General features: G+C 42.0%; 4 protein-coding genes across 4 annotated transcripts; 3 read left to right on the plus strand and 1 right to left on the minus strand.

Moving 5' to 3' along the window:
• Positions 1–1,973: 1,973 nt before the first annotated feature.
• Positions 1,974–5,824, plus strand: LOC116188653 (mechanosensitive ion channel protein 10-like). The gene is made up of 5 exons (XM_031518139.1): positions 1,974–3,738; positions 3,954–4,077; positions 4,249–4,542; positions 4,928–5,130; positions 5,275–5,824. The coding sequence occupies exons 1-5, from the start codon at positions 2,351–2,353 to the stop codon at positions 5,531–5,533; spliced, it is 2,268 nt and encodes a 755-aa protein (XP_031373999.1). The 5' UTR covers positions 1,974–2,350; the 3' UTR covers positions 5,534–5,824.
• A 2,241-nt stretch (positions 5,825–8,065) lies between these two features.
• Positions 8,066–11,739, plus strand: LOC116187865 (mechanosensitive ion channel protein 10-like). Its single transcript, XM_031516863.1, has 5 exons — positions 8,066–9,638; positions 9,876–9,999; positions 10,115–10,408; positions 10,785–10,987; positions 11,132–11,739. The coding sequence occupies exons 1-5, from the start codon at positions 8,239–8,241 to the stop codon at positions 11,391–11,393; spliced, it is 2,283 nt and encodes a 760-aa protein (XP_031372723.1). The 5' UTR covers positions 8,066–8,238; the 3' UTR covers positions 11,394–11,739.
• A 371-nt stretch (positions 11,740–12,110) lies between these two features.
• LOC116187868 lies at positions 12,111–12,723 on the plus strand. The gene has a single exon (XM_031516865.1). It carries the CDS (start codon positions 12,198–12,200, stop codon positions 12,570–12,572), a length of 375 nt encoding a protein of 124 aa, XP_031372725.1. The 5' UTR covers positions 12,111–12,197; the 3' UTR covers positions 12,573–12,723.
• A 214-nt stretch (positions 12,724–12,937) lies between these two features.
• LOC116187866 (replication protein A 70 kDa DNA-binding subunit A) lies at positions 12,938–16,161 on the minus strand. The gene is made up of 2 exons (XM_031516864.1): positions 15,656–16,161; positions 12,938–14,816 (listed from the first exon to the last, which is right to left on the minus strand). The coding sequence occupies exons 1-2, from the start codon at positions 15,913–15,915 to the stop codon at positions 13,157–13,159; spliced, it is 1,920 nt and encodes a 639-aa protein (XP_031372724.1). The 5' UTR covers positions 15,916–16,161; the 3' UTR covers positions 12,938–13,156.
• Positions 16,162–16,660: the final 499 nt, after the last annotated feature.

Here is a 16,660-nt window from a genome sequence, read left to right on the forward strand (position 1 = left end):
GAAGGAGAAAATCAACAACCTTAAGTTTATGGGCCGGGGGGTCTATTACTTCCATCCACATCTCGGATTGTGAACCGGGTCTTAGGTAAGAATCCGCTGTCGACGTCCTGGGCCTTGGCATCAGATGAATAACATCGGCGTTTAAAGGCCAGCTCTACCGGACAACTTTCTTATGTATATCTAACTTGTCCAAGCCCACTCAAGGCTCGAGGGCCCTTAAAGAATGATTTATATGAACTATCAATATATATATATATATATATATATATACACCAACGAAGAAGGGTTCATAGCAGAATATTCAATGTTACCTCCCTGTCACGAACCAATGGAATTATATTAGAATTTTCCCTTCTTTGAATAAGAAGTGTTTTGCAGCTGGGCCCTTTCTTCCTCAGGTCAATCCTGGCCGAAGCTCATGGCCATGGCCCCAATTTCAAACCCTAATCATTGCTTTTATGAACCTAAAAAGGAGAAAATTATTCATGAAGAGTGATGGGAAGTATTCACCATTGATGTCCAGGTCATATATCATGATGCATCCACGAAAGATGAGCAATTTTTCGGTTATATCAATTATCACTCAGTCATTTTAAACTTTATTTTAAAAAGGTATACTTTGGTTTCGGTTTTCGCTGCACAAACTTATAATGTCATACATGGATCGGATTGAGGACGGGGTCAGGACTCGACAAAACTGGCCTAACAATTTCTCGACAAAATTGATCATCTTATCTTACCTGAAAAATAACAATATTTTACAAGAGGGTACTGTTATTGATCATTAATTAAAAATAAATACAAAATTGTTCAGAGGCAAAAAATAAAAATAAAAAAAGATTGTAATGCAGCTAAGGAAACCTCGCGGCTACTCTGTTTTAATCTCTAATGCTATATTGTCTTCTTCAAGCCCCACACTGGAAAAACAGATCCAATGAAGAAAAATATGCCCTTTAATTTATTCATTCATATATAATTAATATATTTATTTTGCTAACAGCTCTTAATTTGTATTTTCCAGAACATAATATAATATTAACATGTTTATATATTAAAGTCTAGCCATGCTGTCATTTCACACTGCAAAAAAACGATATATAAGATAACCATTTGCAAATGTTTAATCATGAACTTTGTAAAGAAATATGGAAGGATTGTTCGTGCTTCTTCCTCTCTGGCATTCTTGTAATTTCGTCAAATTAGCTTTTCGCATGAGCATAAATATTCCGACGAGCAAACAAGTCGATCCGAGCAATTTTTTGCAACCAGTGTAATGTACATGCGGTTCTCGACTATACTTACGTGAATTGACATGAATGTAAGAAAGGCAACCGTACGTTGGATCTATGGAATTCCCAATTTGGTATACATCACCAAACAATCATGCCATAACATTATTCATTTTAATTATTGGAAGGTCCAGTTCAAATGATCTAAGCAAGTCAAGTTGCACTAGAAGGTGAATAAATAAAAAAATAAATAGATAAATTTATTCTCATTAATAAAAAATGAGTAGAAGCATCAAATTGACTCGGATATTTATATTGCCATTAAACATTACATGGCACTGAGCTCTCCGTTCTTCTTCGTCGGGCCGAACAACCTGACCACTGTGCACCCGGTGCATGGTCACTCTGTAGTCCATCCTCCAGCAATGCAAGAACATCAAAGAGAATATAGTACAATAGTACACTCTATCGTCCGATAATAGAGAGAATTAAAATTTGATATTCATGTGAGACCAATCGTGCATCTCTAATAGATATTTATAATGGATTTATGTTTCATTGTATAATTAGCGGGCGTAAAAAAAAAATGAGGCCGTTGGAACATGCACCCGGAGCAGCTAAGATTCAGCACCATGGTAGCTCATATTTAAATTTTAAATAACCTTTTTAATTTTTTTTTTACCGGGAACAAAGAAAGAAAGAAAAAACATGACTGAATGTTTTCTACTCCAAACCCCTATCGAGTCAACTTTATGCAGCCGCAGGCAGCAACTCATCCCCGTTTATATAATCTCGGCGGTGCTCCGTCCCTTCCTCCATCTTCTTCTTTTTATCTTCACCATCATTAATGAGCTTCCGCTGTTTGGAGACCAAGAATCTTGTTGTCGGGCCCTCGTCCTGTTCTTGAATGTCAGTAAAACTCCCGACTTTCTGTCAAGAATCTCCGTTAGATCTCCAACACCACTTTTGTCCTTCGTCATCTACGTTGAAAGAGAACCCACTCTCCTAATTTCATCAATTCCCTGCTGGGTTCCTCTCTTTCTTCCGTTCTGGGAGGAGGGTCCGGCTAAAGTATTCTCCTTTCCTTGAAAGAGTCCTCTTTTTGAAGGAAATCAGCTCTCATGGAGAGGAAAGAGACGAATGAGGTGGTGGTTGTGATCTCAGGCAGTGAACGTGAGAGGAACTCGTCGCCGAGTGCTCAGGTAGGTACATCGTTAAGAACCAATGTTGAGCTGACAGAACTGAATACTCGCTCGAGTGGCTCTTCTCCGCAAGAGTCGAGCAAATCGAGCCAGTGCCCGACTCCGGGTAAGCCCCCGAGGGCCCCGGGCGACACGCTGACCAGGAGGACTCTCTCGAGGTCCTCGTTCTCGAATCCGAAATCGAGGTTCGAGGAGCCCACGTACACTACTAATGTGGAGGAGCCGACCCAGCGGAAGAATGCGAGTGGTTCGCCCTTTAGGACCTCACCGATGGCATCTCCTCAGAACACGAATGTGAAAGCGGGCTCTCCTAAAGAGAATCTGAAGTCGGCCCCGGTCACGCCCCGGACACCTTTGATCCCACTCGGCGTTGACGGGGAGGACGATGAGGACGAGGGTGATGAGGTTTACCAGACAGCAAACCTCAAAGTTCAGGAAATGTCTGGTAAGAAGTTCAAGAAGGTTGTCTTTTTGGAGTGGGCCGCTTTCGCGTGCATAATGGGTGTTTTGATTGCTAGCTTCACGGTCCACAGAATGCATCACGCGGAGATTAGGGGCTTGAGACTGTGGAGATGGTGTGTTCTTGTTTTAGTAATATTCTGTGGGAGATTGGTCACTGGATGGTTTATTAATGTGCTTGTGTTTCTGATTGAGAGAAACTTTTTGCTCAAGAAGAAGGTTCTGTACTTTGTTTTCGGGCTAAAGAAGAGTGTCCAAGCTTTTCTATGGCTCGCTCTGATCCTCTTAGCGTGGGGCCTTCTAATAAGTCGGGGCGCTGAGCGGCCGAAGAACACGACCAGGATACTAAACTATATCACTAGAGGTCTCGCTGCCTGTCTAATCGGGGCAGCTATCTGGTTAGTTAAGACTCTCTTGATAAAGCTGCTGGCCTCGTCTTTCCAGTGCACGAGATTCTTTGATCGGATACAGGAGTCGATCTTTCATCAGTACATCGTGAGGACACTCTCAGGCCTGCCGCTAGTGGAGATGACTAAAAAGGTTGGGAGGTTGAAGTCTGATAATAGTGGGAGGCTGAGCTTTAGGAAGGTGAAGAAGGATAGTGCCCGAGAGGATGTGATTGATGTGGACAAGTTGCACAAGATGAAGCAGGGCAAGGTCTCTGCCTGGACCATGAAGGGTTTGGTCGATGTGATTGGCGGGTCCGGGCTTTCTACACTCTCTGGGACGCTCAATGTGGATGATGAGGATGACGATGAGAGGAAGAAGAATAAGGAGATCACGAGTGAATGGGAGGCCAAGGCCGCAGCATATCGGATCTTCATGAACGTGGCCAAGCCTGGTACCAAGTAAGAGCCTACTAAGACCTGACAATCTTATGCAATATATGCTTTGCTTTGTTGTGCATTAAATCCTTTTGGGGAAAACAGTTTATTCATTTGTTAAGCTGTTTAACATTTAGCTTAAGCAACTGTTTTTTCTGTGGACTGAATTGCAAGAGAACTCATAAACGTTTGAGCCTCAGGATAGAAAAGTTTTACAAATTTTCTTTTGTCATTGCTAGATATATTGATGAAGAGGACCTCTCACGATTTATGAAGAAGGAGGATGTCGATAATGTAATTCCTTTGTTTGAAGGAGCAGCTGAAAAGAGAAAGATCAAGAGATCAGCTTTGAAGAACTGGTTGGTGAGTTTCATTCGATAGTCTCTGTTCATTTTCTGATGGTGATCTCTTCACATGTGGGTTATCAACTGGTTTTTCCAGTTTGGTAAATCTGGAGACATTCTTCAATGTACTACAATGCAAATAACGATGAATTATATATTAAGACCCACCGCTGTAATCCGTTTCTCGCAGATCAAGGTATACTTAGAGCGCAAATCCCTGGCCCATTCCTTGAACGATGCCAAGACTGCAATAGAGGAGCTGAACAGGCTGGTTTCAGGAATCCTAGTAATCGTGGTCATTATAGTGTGGTTGCTAATGATGGGATTCTTGAACACTAAAGTGCTTGTGTTCCTCTCATCTCAACTCCTGGTTGCGGTGTTTGTGTTTGGCAACACTGCGAAGACTGTATTCGAAGCAATCATATTCGTGTTCGTGATGCACCCATATGATGTGGGGGATCGTTGCGTGATCGATGGAGTTCAGGTGAGCTTACTAACCCCGAAAAGTTTCTATGTGAAACCATTGTGTAAGTATGTATTATCATAGCTTTGAGCGGAGAGCCATTGGAAAGCTTAAACTTAAGCTAACCAATGAATAAAATGATACTTTCTTCTTTGAGTACAATCTGTTGGCCAGTTTGGTTCTTCCAGAGATGATTCATCTATGCCTTAAATGAACCAGCCAGTAGTTAGGATGACACAATAATTTAGTAGATGATGTAAAAATCAGAGGCTCAGAACTTGATCGTGAACTTGGTCTCATGGCATATGCCACAAAGTCATTTAAAAGATTATGCTTGATAGCAAAAGCTAGGTGCTGATTTCATCTCATTCAACACAATGTCTTGTTTGTCTATTTCCTTGGGCAGATGGTTGTTGAAGAAGTGAACATTCTGAATACTGTCTTCCTGAAATACGACAATGAGAAGATATTTTACCCGAATTCGGTCCTCTCGACAAAGCCCATCAGCAACTTTTACAGGAGCCCTGAGATGGGTGATGCTGTGGAGTTTGCTATAGACTTCTCCACTTCCGTCGAGAGTATTGCGGCTTTCAAGGGCAAAATAAAATCGTAAGTATTTCAAACATTCTAAATATGTACATATCTATTCATTTTCCGTTGTGGTAATTAATTATGCCAGAATTTATGCTTCCTTTTGTCCTTATGACTCCTCTGCTTGTCATTTTACTCACAAGTTGATACTGAATATTACAGGTACATAGACGGCAAACCCCAACACTGGCGTCCCGGGCACAGTGTGGTGGTTAAGGAGATTGAGAATGTGAACAAGTTGAAATTGGCCCTCTACGTTACTCACACGATAAACTTCCAGAACTACGGTGACAAGATCAATCGGAGATCTGACCTCGTTTTGGAGCTGAAGAGAATCTTTGAGGATCTCAACATTAAGTATCATCTCCTGCCTCAAGAGGTTGTCGGTAATATCGGGCCATTAGCTGCCTCCACCCGGTGACGTTGGCTTCATATCAGAGGGCAACATATGTGCCTTGTTTCGGGAAACAGATGTACTTTGACAGTCTGCTTGCTTACTGAAAGAATTTGTCGTTGAATCCCACTCTTGAGAATAATAAGATGAATTATTGATCAATACAAGTAGCAAATTATGTGAAAGCCGTGGCGGATATGGAATTGGGGAGAAATGGAAAAAGGAAAGGGGAACTGGGAGTGCAATAAGGACAATGCAAGTCGTACAATATCAATAGACAATGAGCCAAGGGCTTGGCCCTCCCTGGCTATTCTCCCTCGTCTCATGTTTCGAAAAGATTATCAGATGATCTTAAAACATATCCGCCACATGTAAAGGACGGATCATCGTCTCTCCGAAGTTCATTTTCTCTGCCGTTTGATGGATGTGCTTGGATAATACTATCCAATGGAGTCCTTAGTCATCTAGCAGACCTAACAGTTGTGAGAGCCCAAGTCAAACAGCTCGTCATCTCCATCTATCCCGAATTATGAAGACAATACATATTTGATCTCACTAACAGGTTAACAATGTGGTCATATCGACCATATGCTTTCCTGCTGATAATAAGAGATGACACAATCGATAGTTACTTATCTTTTGTGATTAGAATTCTTTTGAGATATTACTTATCAAAATTCTGTTCTATTGAGATATTTGTGTTGTAACAGTTACTATGATCAGAATGATCATTTTACGTTGGGTTAATCCCAGACATTTGCATCTTTCATTTGCAGAGACAAGCAACATAGATTGATCATCTTTAGCCTGCTGCTTGGAAAACCAAGGTGCTGCTCGTTTTGAGCTCTCAACGATGTATGAATCTATACAATCACACAGAAAGTTTGCCAAATCGGTTGGCTCTATACACTCCACAGGCACTTCAACACCGCCTGCCAAAGTTAATATGCATTTGAACCTGTTGTGAGCGGAAATGAAGAAACCGAACTCGAGAACGACAAAGTTGGGGAAGGAGAGAAGAACAACAGATCAATTTACATGGTAAACCCCTCTCGATCAAGGTGACCAAGAGGGAAACATCATCACTAACGAGCAAGAAATCGGAGTACAAGTGGTGGAGAATCAGAAGGAGCAAGTTAGTATGCATTTGAAGCTGTTGCGAGCTGAAACGAACAGATTTCTTGCTCGCTGGTTCTTAATTATTAACATTTTTCTTGTAATTTGTTGTCATTTCATAACACTTTGAATCCGAATGGAACTAATTATATGAATCCAATTTTATTTGAATTTCTAAGTATATCTTATCATAATTTTTGTAATGATTTTTCCTTTTAATTTTTTTTATTTAATTGTAATTTGAAATTTTCAATTGAAAAAAAATTAATTGCAACAGTCATTAACTTTGGGAACCAATTCTCATTCCTTCTATCTTGTTAAAATACTTTTAATTATCATTTATTTTACTTGAATTTTCTTGTAATTATAGTTATTAAGGAATTCGGTTACATTTAATTAGAATTATTGCATTCAAGTTTATTCATCAATATATATATATATAAATATAGATTCGTAGCTTGTTGCTTAGAATAAGTTATAATCTTTCATTGATCCAACCTTGTTAAAATAGACTAAAAATATCACCAAATGAAAATATAATCATAAGATTATCAAATTTTTAGTTTTATATTGCCATAGCAAAATTTTCAAAGAAATTAAAAAGCCATATAGTATTATGAAAAAAAAATTCATGATTTTGAGTCTTGCAAAGTCCTCTTTCATATTTTGTTGGTTCTTACTTTAGTATTTTCAATCCGATTGCAAGTAATACATGAACCCGATTGTATTTAAGGTTTTAAAGTGTAGCATATAATCATTTTCTGTAATATTTTTCCCTTTAGTTTTTTATTTTCTTGTAATTTGAAATATTCAATCTGAAAAAACTTAATAATATCCGTTATTAACTTTAGGAACCAATTCTCATCCTTGATTTTATTTCAAATTTTTAATTATAATTATTATTAAAGAATTTAGCCACGTTTAGTTGCATTTATTTGCACTCAAGTTAATTTTACTATACATAGAGATAGAGATGATAATGATGAGGAGAAAAACAATCGAAGCGACCTAATACCTATCCTTTTTTCTTTTATGCTTTTTTTTTGGTTATAATAGAAGACTACAGGCATAGTATAATGAAAAAAAATCTTAATAACTACTGAGGGAAGGAATAGTCCCAAACAATGACCGAATTGACTCACATATATTTATCTCTGTCATTGTCATCACATGTTACGTGGCTTTGAGCTGTCCTGTTCATCTTGGTCAGGACGTACAATCTGACTTAGACCACGGTGCACCCGGTGCGACTACAGAACACGCGTCCCCGGAGCAGTCGAGATTCATAATCTAATTTTAAAAAACATGTTCCTCATTTTTTATTTTTTTCACGGGAAGACAGGACAAGAAGGTAAAACGAATGCCTAAAAATTCTTTCCTCTCCAAACATGTTCATGCATGCAGCAACTCACCCCCGTTTATATATATATATATATAGTTTTGTGCTCTGTCCCTCCATCCATCATCCTCTTCTCTTCACCATCATTAATTAATGAGCTTCCTTTTTAGTCTCGAGAACAAGAATCTTGTTGTTGCTGGATCCTCCTGTTCTCGTAGGTTGATTAACTCCCAACTTTCTGTTAAGAATCTCCATTGAAGATTCATTTCCGGGTCTCATGGAGGTGACGAACAGAAGCGGTGCGGAGGGGAAAGAGATTAATGAAGTGGTTGTCGTGATCTCAGGGGGGGAACGTCAGTGCAACTCCTCCCCAAGTGCTCAGACAGGTCCTTCCTCGAGGGCGACTGCCGGGCTGACAAGGCTCAATACTCGCTTGAGTGGCTGTTCTCCTCAAGAGTCTGTCAAATCCAGCCCGTGCCCGACTCCGGGTAAGCCCCCAAGGTCCCCGGGCCCAGCCGGCACGCTGACCAGGAGGACTATTTTGAGGTCCTCGTTCTCGAAGCCAAAATCGAGGTTCGAGGAGCCCAAGTACACAACTAATGTGGAGGAGAAGACCCGGCTGAAGAATTGGAGTGCTTCACCCATTAGGAGCTCGCCGCAGAACATGAATGTGAGAGTGGGCTCCCCGAAAGATAATATAAAGTCCGTCCCGGTGACGCCCCGGACACCTTCGATCCTGCTGGGCAGTGATGGGGAGGACGAGGAGGACGATGAGGACGATGAGGTTTACAAGACAGCAAACCTCAAAGTTCAGGAAATGTGTAGTAATAAGAAGTACAATAAGGCTGTCTTGTTGGAGTGGGCGGCATTTGTGTGCATAATGGGTGTTTTGATTGTGAGCTTAACGGTGCACCGAATGCGTTACACGGAGATTTGGGGCTTGAGACTGTGGAGATGGTGTGTTCTCGTTTTAGTAATATTCTGTGGGAGATTGGTCAGTGAGTGGTTTATTAATGTGCTTGTGTTTCTGATTGAGATTAACTTTTTGCTCAAGAAGAAGGTTCTGTACTTTGTTTTCGGGCTAAAAAAGAGCGTCCAAGCATTTCTATGGATCGCTCTGGTCCTCTTAGCATGGGGCCTTCTGATAAGTCGGAGCACCAAGCGGTCGAAGAACACAATGAGGATCGTAAACCATATCACTAGAGGTTTGGCTGCCGGTCTCATCGGGGCAGCTATATGGTTAGTTAAGACTCTCCTGATAAAGCTGCTGGCCTCTTCTTTCCAGTGCAAGAGATTCTTCGATCGGATTCAGGAATCGATCTTTCATCAGTATATTGTAAGGACGCTCTCTGGCCTGCCGCTTATGGAGATGGCTGAAAGGGTTGGGAAGTCTGATAGTAGTGGGAGGCTGAGCTTTAGGAAGGTGAAGAAGGATAGCGCCCGAGAGGATGTGATTGATGTGGACAAGCTGCACACAATGAAGCTGGGCAAGGTCTCTGCTTGGACCATGAAGGGTTTGATCGATGTGATCGGTGGGTCTGGGCTTTCTACACTTTCTGAGACGCTGGATGATGAGGATGATGATGAGGGGAAGAAGAATAAGGAGATCACGAATGAATGGGAGGCGAAGGCTGCAGCATATCGAATCTTCATGAACGTTGCCAAGCCTGGTAGCAAGTAAGGGCCTACTAAAACCCTACAATCTTGAGCAATTTATGCTTTGCTTTTTGTTGTGCATTTAAATCTTCTTTGGGAAAACAGTTTATATTCATTTGTTAAGCTGTTAAACGTTTAGCTTAAGCAACTGTTTTTCTGTGAGCCGAGTCGCAAAATAATTTATAAAACTTTGAGTTTTAGGATAAGAAACTATTGCTAGTTTTACAATTCCTTTTTTTTTTTTCCTGTCATTGGTAGATATATCAAGGAAGAGGACCTCTTGCGATTTATGGAGAAGAAGGATGTCGATAACGTGATCCCGTTGTTTGAAGGAGCAGCTGAAAAGAGAAAGATCAAGAGATCAGCTTTGAAAAACTGGTTGGTGAGTTTCCTTCCGTAGTCTCTGCTCTTGTTTTCTGATGGTAGGCTTTTGACATGTGCACTCTTAACAATGAATATATATACTAAGACCCAGCACTGTAATTGGTTTCTTGCAGATCAAGGTATACCGAGAACGCAAATCCCTTGCCCATTCCTTGAACGATGCCAAGACCGCGATAGAGGAGCTGAACAAGCTGGTTTCTGGAATTTTAGTAATCGTGATCATTATCGTGTGGTTGCTCATGATGGGATTCCTGACCACTGAAGTACTTGTTTTCATCTTATCTCAACTCCTGCTTGCGGTGTTTGTGTTTGGCAACACTGCAAAGACTGTCTTCGAAGCAATCATATTCGTGTTCATGATGCACCCATTTGATGTGGGTGATCGTTGCGTGATCAATGGAGTTCAGGTGCGTTTACTAACCCCGACAAGTTTCTATGTGCAACCATTAGGTTTAAGTTGAGAGCCACTGGAAAGCTTAATTATAAGCTAACTGTTGGACTGATGAATACTATATGTCTTCTTTGAGCACAATGGACTGTGCTGGCCAGTTTGGCTCTTGCAGCAATGATACATCTATGCCCTCCAATGAACCAGCCAATATTTAGGATGACACGAGAATTTAATAATGGTATACATATCAGAAGCTCAGAACTCAAATTGAGAACCCGGTTTCATGGAATATGCCACGAAACCATCTAAGACTATATGCCTAGTAGCAGAAGTCAGGTGCTGAATCCATCTCATTCAACAAGATGCCCTGTTTGTCTGATTTCCTTGAGCAGATGGTGGTTGAAGAGGTGAACCTTCTGACGACTGTCTTCCTGAAATACGATAACGAGAAGATATTCTATCCGAACTCGGTCCTAGCGACAAAGCCCATCAGCAACTTTTACAGGAGCCCAGAGATGACCGACTCTGTGGAGTTTGCTATAGATTTCTCCACTTCCGTCGAGAGTATTGCCGCTCTCAAGGGTAAAATAAAATCGTAAGTATTTAAACATTCTGAAAATGCACATATCTATTCATTTATAATTGCAGTGGATATGCCAGACGCCAGAATTTATTCTTTTTGTGCTGATGGCTACTTTCCTGTCAATTTACTCACTAGTTGATACTGAATTTTTTACAGGTACATAGACGGTAAGCCCAAACACTGGCATCCCGGGCACAGTGTGATGGTTGAGGAGATCGAAGATGTGAACAAGTTGAAATTGCGCCTTTCCGTGACTCACACGATAAACTTCCAGAACTACGGTGACAAGAGCAGTAGGAGATCTGACCTCATCTTGGAGCTGAAGAGAATCTTCGAGGGGCTTAACATTAAGTATCATCTCCTGCCTCAAGAGGCTGTTGTCAGTAACGCCGGGCCATTAGCTGCCTCCGCCCGGTGACACGACCAGAAGGCAACATACGCCGCACTCGTCCAAGAGGATGTGCCTTGTTTTAGGAAACAGATGTACTTTGAATGGATTGCAGAATCAAACTGTGAAGGAACAGAAACTCTGATGCGATCAACCTCGGAGCAGCTCATGAGGGATTTCATGTTCTGTATATTTCGGGGTCAAAATTCATCGTCCTATGCTTTCTTTCCTTGTCGAGAATTTTTTACCGATGGCGCAGTAGTGATTTTCGCAATTATACCTGACTATACTCTCGTCCTTTTGCTCCTTTACGGTTCAAATTGAACCTTCTTGTATTGGGTAATGGTATCAAATGTCTTCCCATCTTCGTCACAAACTCGAACTCCTATCATGTGTACGTCGAAACAAGTTACATTCAAGATTTTCCGGGAAAACAAAAGTTTATCACTCCGACACAAGCGAGTCTCCGTGAAACGAACATCGGAAAGTGCGACCTCGAGAGATGCCGAACCTGAGGTGGGCTCAACCGAGGGAGCCCATCGGCCCAAGACGGCCCGGCAGCCGACCCATTACATCAGGACCACGATAATTTCCCACAAATTGATCCCATGTCTAACTTGATGTTGATTGGGCAATTGGGGTTAGATGGGGGATAACCTTATCCACCAATCCCAAATGGACAGTCTGCCACGTGGACAGATCATTCCAGCACTCAAGATTTCTCCATTCTCCACCTCTCAAAAGACACACTACCCCCAAATTTAACACTAGCAGACTTTTGCAGAAGCCCAACGATACAAAACATCTGAACCCAGAGGATCAGTTAGCACAAAGATGGCTTCAACTTCTGCTGTCTCGATGGCAATGCCATTGACCACCGCCTCCTCGGCGCAGAGGAAGCCGGCCGAGTGCTTCTTCAAGCCGCTACCCGCGAGGCTGTCGAAGAAGAGCCCTTTCGTCGGAGCATCGAAATCGGGCGGGAAGTTTGAAGTCAGGGCCTCCCTCAAGGAGAAGGCCATCACAGGGCTCACGGCTGCTGCCCTCACGGCCTCGATGGTGATTCCGGAGGTGGCTGAGGCTGCAGGATCCGGTGTATCCCCCTCTCTCAAGAACTTCCTCCTCAGTATCGTCGCAGGCGGTGTTGTGCTCGGAGTGATTGTCGGGGCTGTGATCGGAGTCGCCAACTTCGACCCCGTCAAGCGGACTTAAGATGGATAAAGAGAGGAAAAGAGTTCTTCTTCCCATCTAAGCTATCTGCTGTATTTTTTATTTTTCTGTACTGATATCTGTACTCTTTTTATCCGTGATATGCAATTCTCTTTGAACTACCCAAAAATCGTTTAATTTCATTTTGGCCCGACAGTGGAGCATATTCCCTTTGTGTTTCTCCACTTCATAGAAGAGCGACGCTGCTAGGATCATTTGAGACGTTTCAATTGTGTTTCGTCGTACATGGGGACAATGTCTTGGATGTTAACATCGACAGAGGAATGAACTCCCAATCGAGCGCCATTTCTGTTCCATTTAGTTCACGGCCACTTCCCAAATATGGATAGTCGGATCGAAATTCAGACTAACAAGAAGAAATTGAGCAGCTTAATCTGATATATTCTAGCACAACATACAATCTCTGACATTAATCTCTAATGCATTCATTTCCGAGCATAAATCTAATAATCTCGGTGGTGCCTATGCCAATATAAATCTTATAAATCTGCTAAACAATACTCCATGGTATCAGAAAGAATGATCCATCCAACACTGTCAATTCGATGAATTCAGCAACTCTAAAATCACCTACAAACTTTTGAGACAATATCGAGTAAATACTTGCTCTCCGAAGTGTAGTTCACCTTCTCAGCCTTAACTACAGTGATATTCACCCTCTGTTCGTCTCCATACATTTCCTCTTTAATCTTAAGCCTGAAGAGGAACTGACCGAAGAGCTTGTTCCGAATGACTTCCCTGAACCGGTCATCGTCTTGCTCTTTCAGCATGAACAGCTCCTTCGCTGAGCATCCCGTGATCTCCTCACCTGATTCTTGAAAAGCCGTGACCCAAGTCAACCCAGTGTGATCTTGAATCTGGACTTGAAGAAGGTACCTGTACTCACACTCCTCGAATTCTTGATTACACCGATCACAAGCCCATCTACTATTCGATTTTGTTACCTTCTTATTGCATTGCCTGTCTCCGATCATCAAAGGGCAAGCTGTGTATAAAAAACTGTCCGTTTTGATGAAAGTTATGGTCGCCTTTATCGTAATCCAGTCGGGCTTGTCTGATCTACCGAGACCTTCATCTTTAATCTGGGACACAGTCTTCCGGATATCATTTTTGGATGCCCCAGGCATGTTTTCCCTGGAAATGGACAGAGAAGCCGCATTTTTCCCTCCAAAATCGAACCATTTTCTCAGGTTTTGAGCTTCTGGAATATCAGGATTTATGAAGAGCTGCGTCGAAGAAATGGTCCCTAGAGACTTCCCACTGAAGTCATTAACCTTCCCAGCTTTCACAGCTAAAACTGGATAGAACCCAGAGTCGACCATCTCTTGAAGCTTGTGACCTTCCCTGTTGCAAATTTCTCCCCATAGGGTTACTTCCACAGTCCTGCCTGATCCATCCTTTAGATTCAGAATTCGTCTCTGAGTTTCCATACCATTCTTCCGCAGAATAGGAACAGAAGGGTTCACAGATACGACAATCCCAATAACATCAAGAATATAATTGTTCTCAGCATTTTCAATATCACTAATAGGTCTGAAAGAGAATTGCTGCTGTGGAATAGATACATCTTCATCCTGACAAAGATCTACTGTTGAAGTTGCCTCCAAGAATATCTCCCACTCATTTTTCAGGTGGTTGAAGTTCTTCTGTGCAGGTTTTAAGCTACCTTTTGATATTAGATAGACCTTCCCCACTTCAATAACATCATAGAAGCGATCAACAACAGCATTAAAACATGTCGCCCGAATCTCCCCTCCATCAGAATCAAGGAGATCGAAGGAAAACACTTTTCCATCTCCTCGGGCATTGTTATAGCGCCGGATATCTCCTTTGGCAGTCACTCTTGCCTTGATAGCCCACCGGCCCTGATAAGGGTTCAGAGCAGATATAGGTATGATTCTTGCAGGTGCCTCATTCTTCATAATTGCTCCGTGATTTCTATAGTTAGGTGGTGGCTGGTAAGGAGGTTGAACAGCAGGTCGGAATGTCTGCGCATTTTGACCCGAATGTTGCTGGTATTGAGGTCCAACAGCTGACTGGAAGCTCTGAGTATTCTGAACAGGATTTCTAACAGGAATACTGCTATTAATGGTCCTCTCGCCATTTCCGTTGCTGGTATTAGGCAATGTTTTCTGAGCTGCCGTGTCAGATTCAGAGCACATTCTTGGGTTTCCAACAATCTCACAATCTGGTATTATGGTTTCCATGTTCAGTACGACAATGATCCTGCAAGTGAAAATTAATGGTCAATATTTTTCTCACCACATCAGAAGAAACTATATATTCAACCTCCTATACCTACAGAGACATGAACGCGGTGAACTCGATAAATACAATTTAGTAAAGACAATCAAAGTATGCAATAGTACTTCACTCAAAAGAACCTTTTATGAACTGATACAACAAACCCTTTCAAGCATGAAAGCCTGAGGATCCTAAGTAACACGCCCCTCTGCACAAATAACATAACTGGTACAAGAAGCTTCTCCTGATTCACAAGCACAATCCAAACTCCAGATATTGATTCCAATCTGCCTCTAGAAGCACTGAAACCGATACATCTGAGTAACCCATGTGATAAACTGCAAAGAGCATATCTGTCCTCCATCTGTCTTAAACAACTACTAGAAAGCACAACATCCGTACCACCTATTCGATAAACTCGGCACAACAACTTATCTTTTTGTGGTACCTTAATTTCACTAAAATGTAATACAATTTTCAACTGAGCATGAGAATAACATATTCAGGACGAGCAGCCGATGTTCCTCCCAACTCCATATGAGCATCTAACTATAGCTTTTCACCATGGATACTCCATTCTAGATTGAAGATGGATCAAAAATTACTTTAATGCAATTTACTTCTCCATTAAAACATGCCGTGAACTGCTAGAATCATAGGCAGGAAAATATTCATTTCCAAATAGCTCTAGCTCACGAAAGCTGTTATCAATCTGTTCATTGATCAAAATTTCATTGAAGTAACAGCTACGGAAATGTTTGTGACTTTGCAGAACGATCAAATGCGAACAATGAGCAACTAAGAGACTAAGCCAGTCTTACTTGCGATTCTGAACGGTGCTGCAGATGTAATCGATGAGCTGAACGACGGAGCCTTTCTTCACTCGCCCGGACTTGATTTGGTCATTGAGCTGAGTCGCGAGCATCGCGTGCTGAGTCAGGGCGGAATCCGACAGCAGGAGCCGGTACCTCTCCTGCGTGGTCCCGATCAGTTTGATGTCAAGCACCTGCACCAGCGGCTTCGAGTTCACGTCCCCGCCGTTAATGGCGGCGATCGCGTTCGGCGTCAGATTCACCGGCATTCTGATGTCGGAATCCGGTGTCCCGGGGAGCAACTCGCCGGACAAATCAACCCTAATATCGAGCGAGAGGATAAGCGGAGAACGGACTGGAAATGGAGGAGGAGGAGGAAGGAACTGAGACTCCGGCGAACGCGGCGGGCTAGTTCGAGTGGCGACGATGAAGGAGCTGAGAGCTATTTGATTCCATTGATCTGAATTTGGATTTGCAGAGATGGCGGGGACTTGGCCAACTCGCGGGAGGCGGAGGCTTTTCTTTATCGGCAGTTAACGAATGAAAGTACAGTCATACCCTCCCAAGTTCGCTCACATTCCATTCTACTCCCCTAGTTTTCACTTCTAGGTCTAATTTCTTGGTTGATTTCAATGCGCTCCCTTATCTTTCTCGGTTTCTAAGTTTGCCCCATATGTTTTCTTTTGGCCTCTAAAGTTTTTCTTTCGATAAACTTGGCCCCTATTGTTTCAGTTGGCTCAATTCGCTCGAACACTTTGCATTAGACAGATGATAGCAATCGAAACTCAAGTGAAATGATCAGGAAGGGAATCGCCACTTACTTGACCACATTGTACAGCTCGTCATTAGATTTCCTCGTCTGACATTTTTATGCATCGATTCATCCATGAAAATCGTCTTTAATTTCTAAAAGACTAAAAGTATAAAGTTGTTTTTGTGAACCTTAATGAAGGGCCATAAAGATGGACAAAAATGAAATTCCATTGTCATCCGAGGTAGAAGTTCAAGCTTCAT

The sequence above is a fragment of the Punica granatum genome, chromosome 8 (genome assembly GCF_007655135.1).
Source record: "Punica granatum isolate Tunisia-2019 chromosome 8, ASM765513v2, whole genome shotgun sequence".
NCBI lineage: Eukaryota > Viridiplantae > Streptophyta > Magnoliopsida > Myrtales > Lythraceae > Punica > Punica granatum.